This window comes from Sinocyclocheilus anshuiensis, unplaced genomic scaffold (assembly GCF_001515605.1).
Source record: "Sinocyclocheilus anshuiensis isolate Anshui unplaced genomic scaffold, SAMN03320099.WGS_v1.1 scaffold601, whole genome shotgun sequence".
Classification (NCBI taxonomy): Eukaryota; Metazoa; Chordata; class Actinopteri; order Cypriniformes; family Cyprinidae; genus Sinocyclocheilus; species Sinocyclocheilus anshuiensis.
Genome location: NW_015536496.1, coordinates 142,161 through 143,975, shown reverse-complemented (window position 1 = coordinate 143,975; position 1,815 = coordinate 142,161). Strand labels below are relative to the sequence as shown.

General features: G+C 26.8%; 1 protein-coding gene across 1 annotated transcript in view; it reads left to right on the top strand.

Moving 5' to 3' along the window:
- Positions 1 to 1,815, top strand: part of LOC107687137 (sodium channel protein type 2 subunit alpha-like) — a 137,944-nt gene that overhangs the window by 117,427 nt on the left and 18,702 nt on the right. The window contains exon 19 of the mRNA XM_016484371.1: positions 1,070 to 1,243. Within this exon, the coding sequence (XP_016339857.1) occupies positions 1,070 to 1,243 (174 nt within the window). The remainder of the gene's footprint in view (positions 1 to 1,069; positions 1,244 to 1,815) is intronic.

Genomic DNA, 1,815 nt, shown 5'->3' with positions numbered 1-1,815 from the left:
AATGAAAAAAAAAAAAAAAAAAAAAAAAAAAAAAAAAATTGTAACTAGTAAAAATGGCAAAACAAAACTACAACTACATTACTAAAACTTTAACTAGAATTAAAATAAAAATGGAAGATATAAAAATAAAAGCAAATTTAAAATATTAATACCAATATAATAGTATCTCAGTTATACTGTACTAAAATAACAATGATCCAAACAAGGGTTATTATAGTTAACCAACATAAAACAACATCTTCATTACTTCATTACTTTAAATAAATAAATGTTTATTGAAATAAAATTAAAAATACGATATTTTTTATTTAACTTTTTCATCGACTTTTCTGATGCAACATTTCTCATTTTGATTTAGTTATACATGATGTACTTAAATAACTAAAACTAAAATTGAAATAAAAATCAACATTTTAAATGTAGTTCAAATTTTTTTGGCGGTTTTGTCATTTTTATTAATTATTAATTTATTTAAATTATTAAAATTATTAAAATGAATTTATTAAAATTATTTTTTTTAAATGTCAATTTTTTTAGTTTTTTTATTTTATTTTTTTAGTTTTAGTTATTTTAGTACATCAAGTTAAACTAAATTAAAATGTTGCTTTGGCAATTAACTAAAACAAAATAAGTTTATTTTTTGTTTTTATTTTATTTTATTTTACTTTCATTGCCAACAATGTTTATTGTAGTTGATTTAACTTTGTATTCATTTTTTTTATTTTATTTTATTGGTTTTAGTTTTAGTTAACCCTGATAACAGTATCTCAGTGATACTAAAACAGCAATAGTCTAAACACAAATTACTTACTTTCTTTATAACATGGCACAATATAATGTCATTAATCTAAACATCACTTTAATAAAATGTTCGTGCTGCTTTTCTGTCATATTTCTGTAGATTTTCCCAATCCGTCCTCATTCAGTTCACTGTCCAATTTGTTAATATAACATGAATGTGACACAGATGAGCGAATGAAGCGCTGAAGGTCTTCAGAAGTCTTCCTCAGCTTGTTCTGTACGTCTGGTTTGTTAACACACTGCTGCTTCTGCATCTTTCTGTTGAAAGGCATTTGAAGACATTTACATTGAACAAAGGAAAGTGGTCAAAGTGGTGCTTGAATACGCAGACAAGATCTTCACCTACATCTTCATCTTGGAAATGAGTCTGAAGTGGATCGCCTACGGTTTCAGGAAATACTTCACCAACTACTGGTGCTGGCTGGACTTTCTCATTGTGGCTGTAAGTGCATCAATTTATTTCCCCAGCATCTGATTGCAAAGTGCAGCGAATGAATAACCGCAGAAGTGCTTTATTATAAAACATTTAAAATCTCGGGAAGATTGAATGAGCTCGGGTTTACAGAGAGCAACTTTTGTATTGTATAATAATCAAATCAGCTGTAGTTCAGCTTTCCAGCACTTCATCAGTAACATTAAAAGATGATCATTTATAATTATTATCATGTTGTTTTGCTGTTGTTTGAGCTGCAGATTCAGTCCAGTGATACAGTGCTGTTTGTGTTGGCCCTTTATTTCAGTATGTGTAGGTATGTGTACATAAGTTTGTATTTGTGCACATATTTGCTTTGATTCTGATACAATAAGAACCTACACTGAAAAAAAAATTGCTGTAGGATTTACTTTAAAACAATTTTCACTTAGAAATTGCTAGTAAATTTCATAATCACAAAGAAAAGGCAACACACTGAATTAAACATGAAATTATGATGTAGAAAACTGAAATAGTTATTTCTTGTAAAAAATAAAAATAAAATACTCCGTAAACTTAGAAAAACATTATATATATAATAT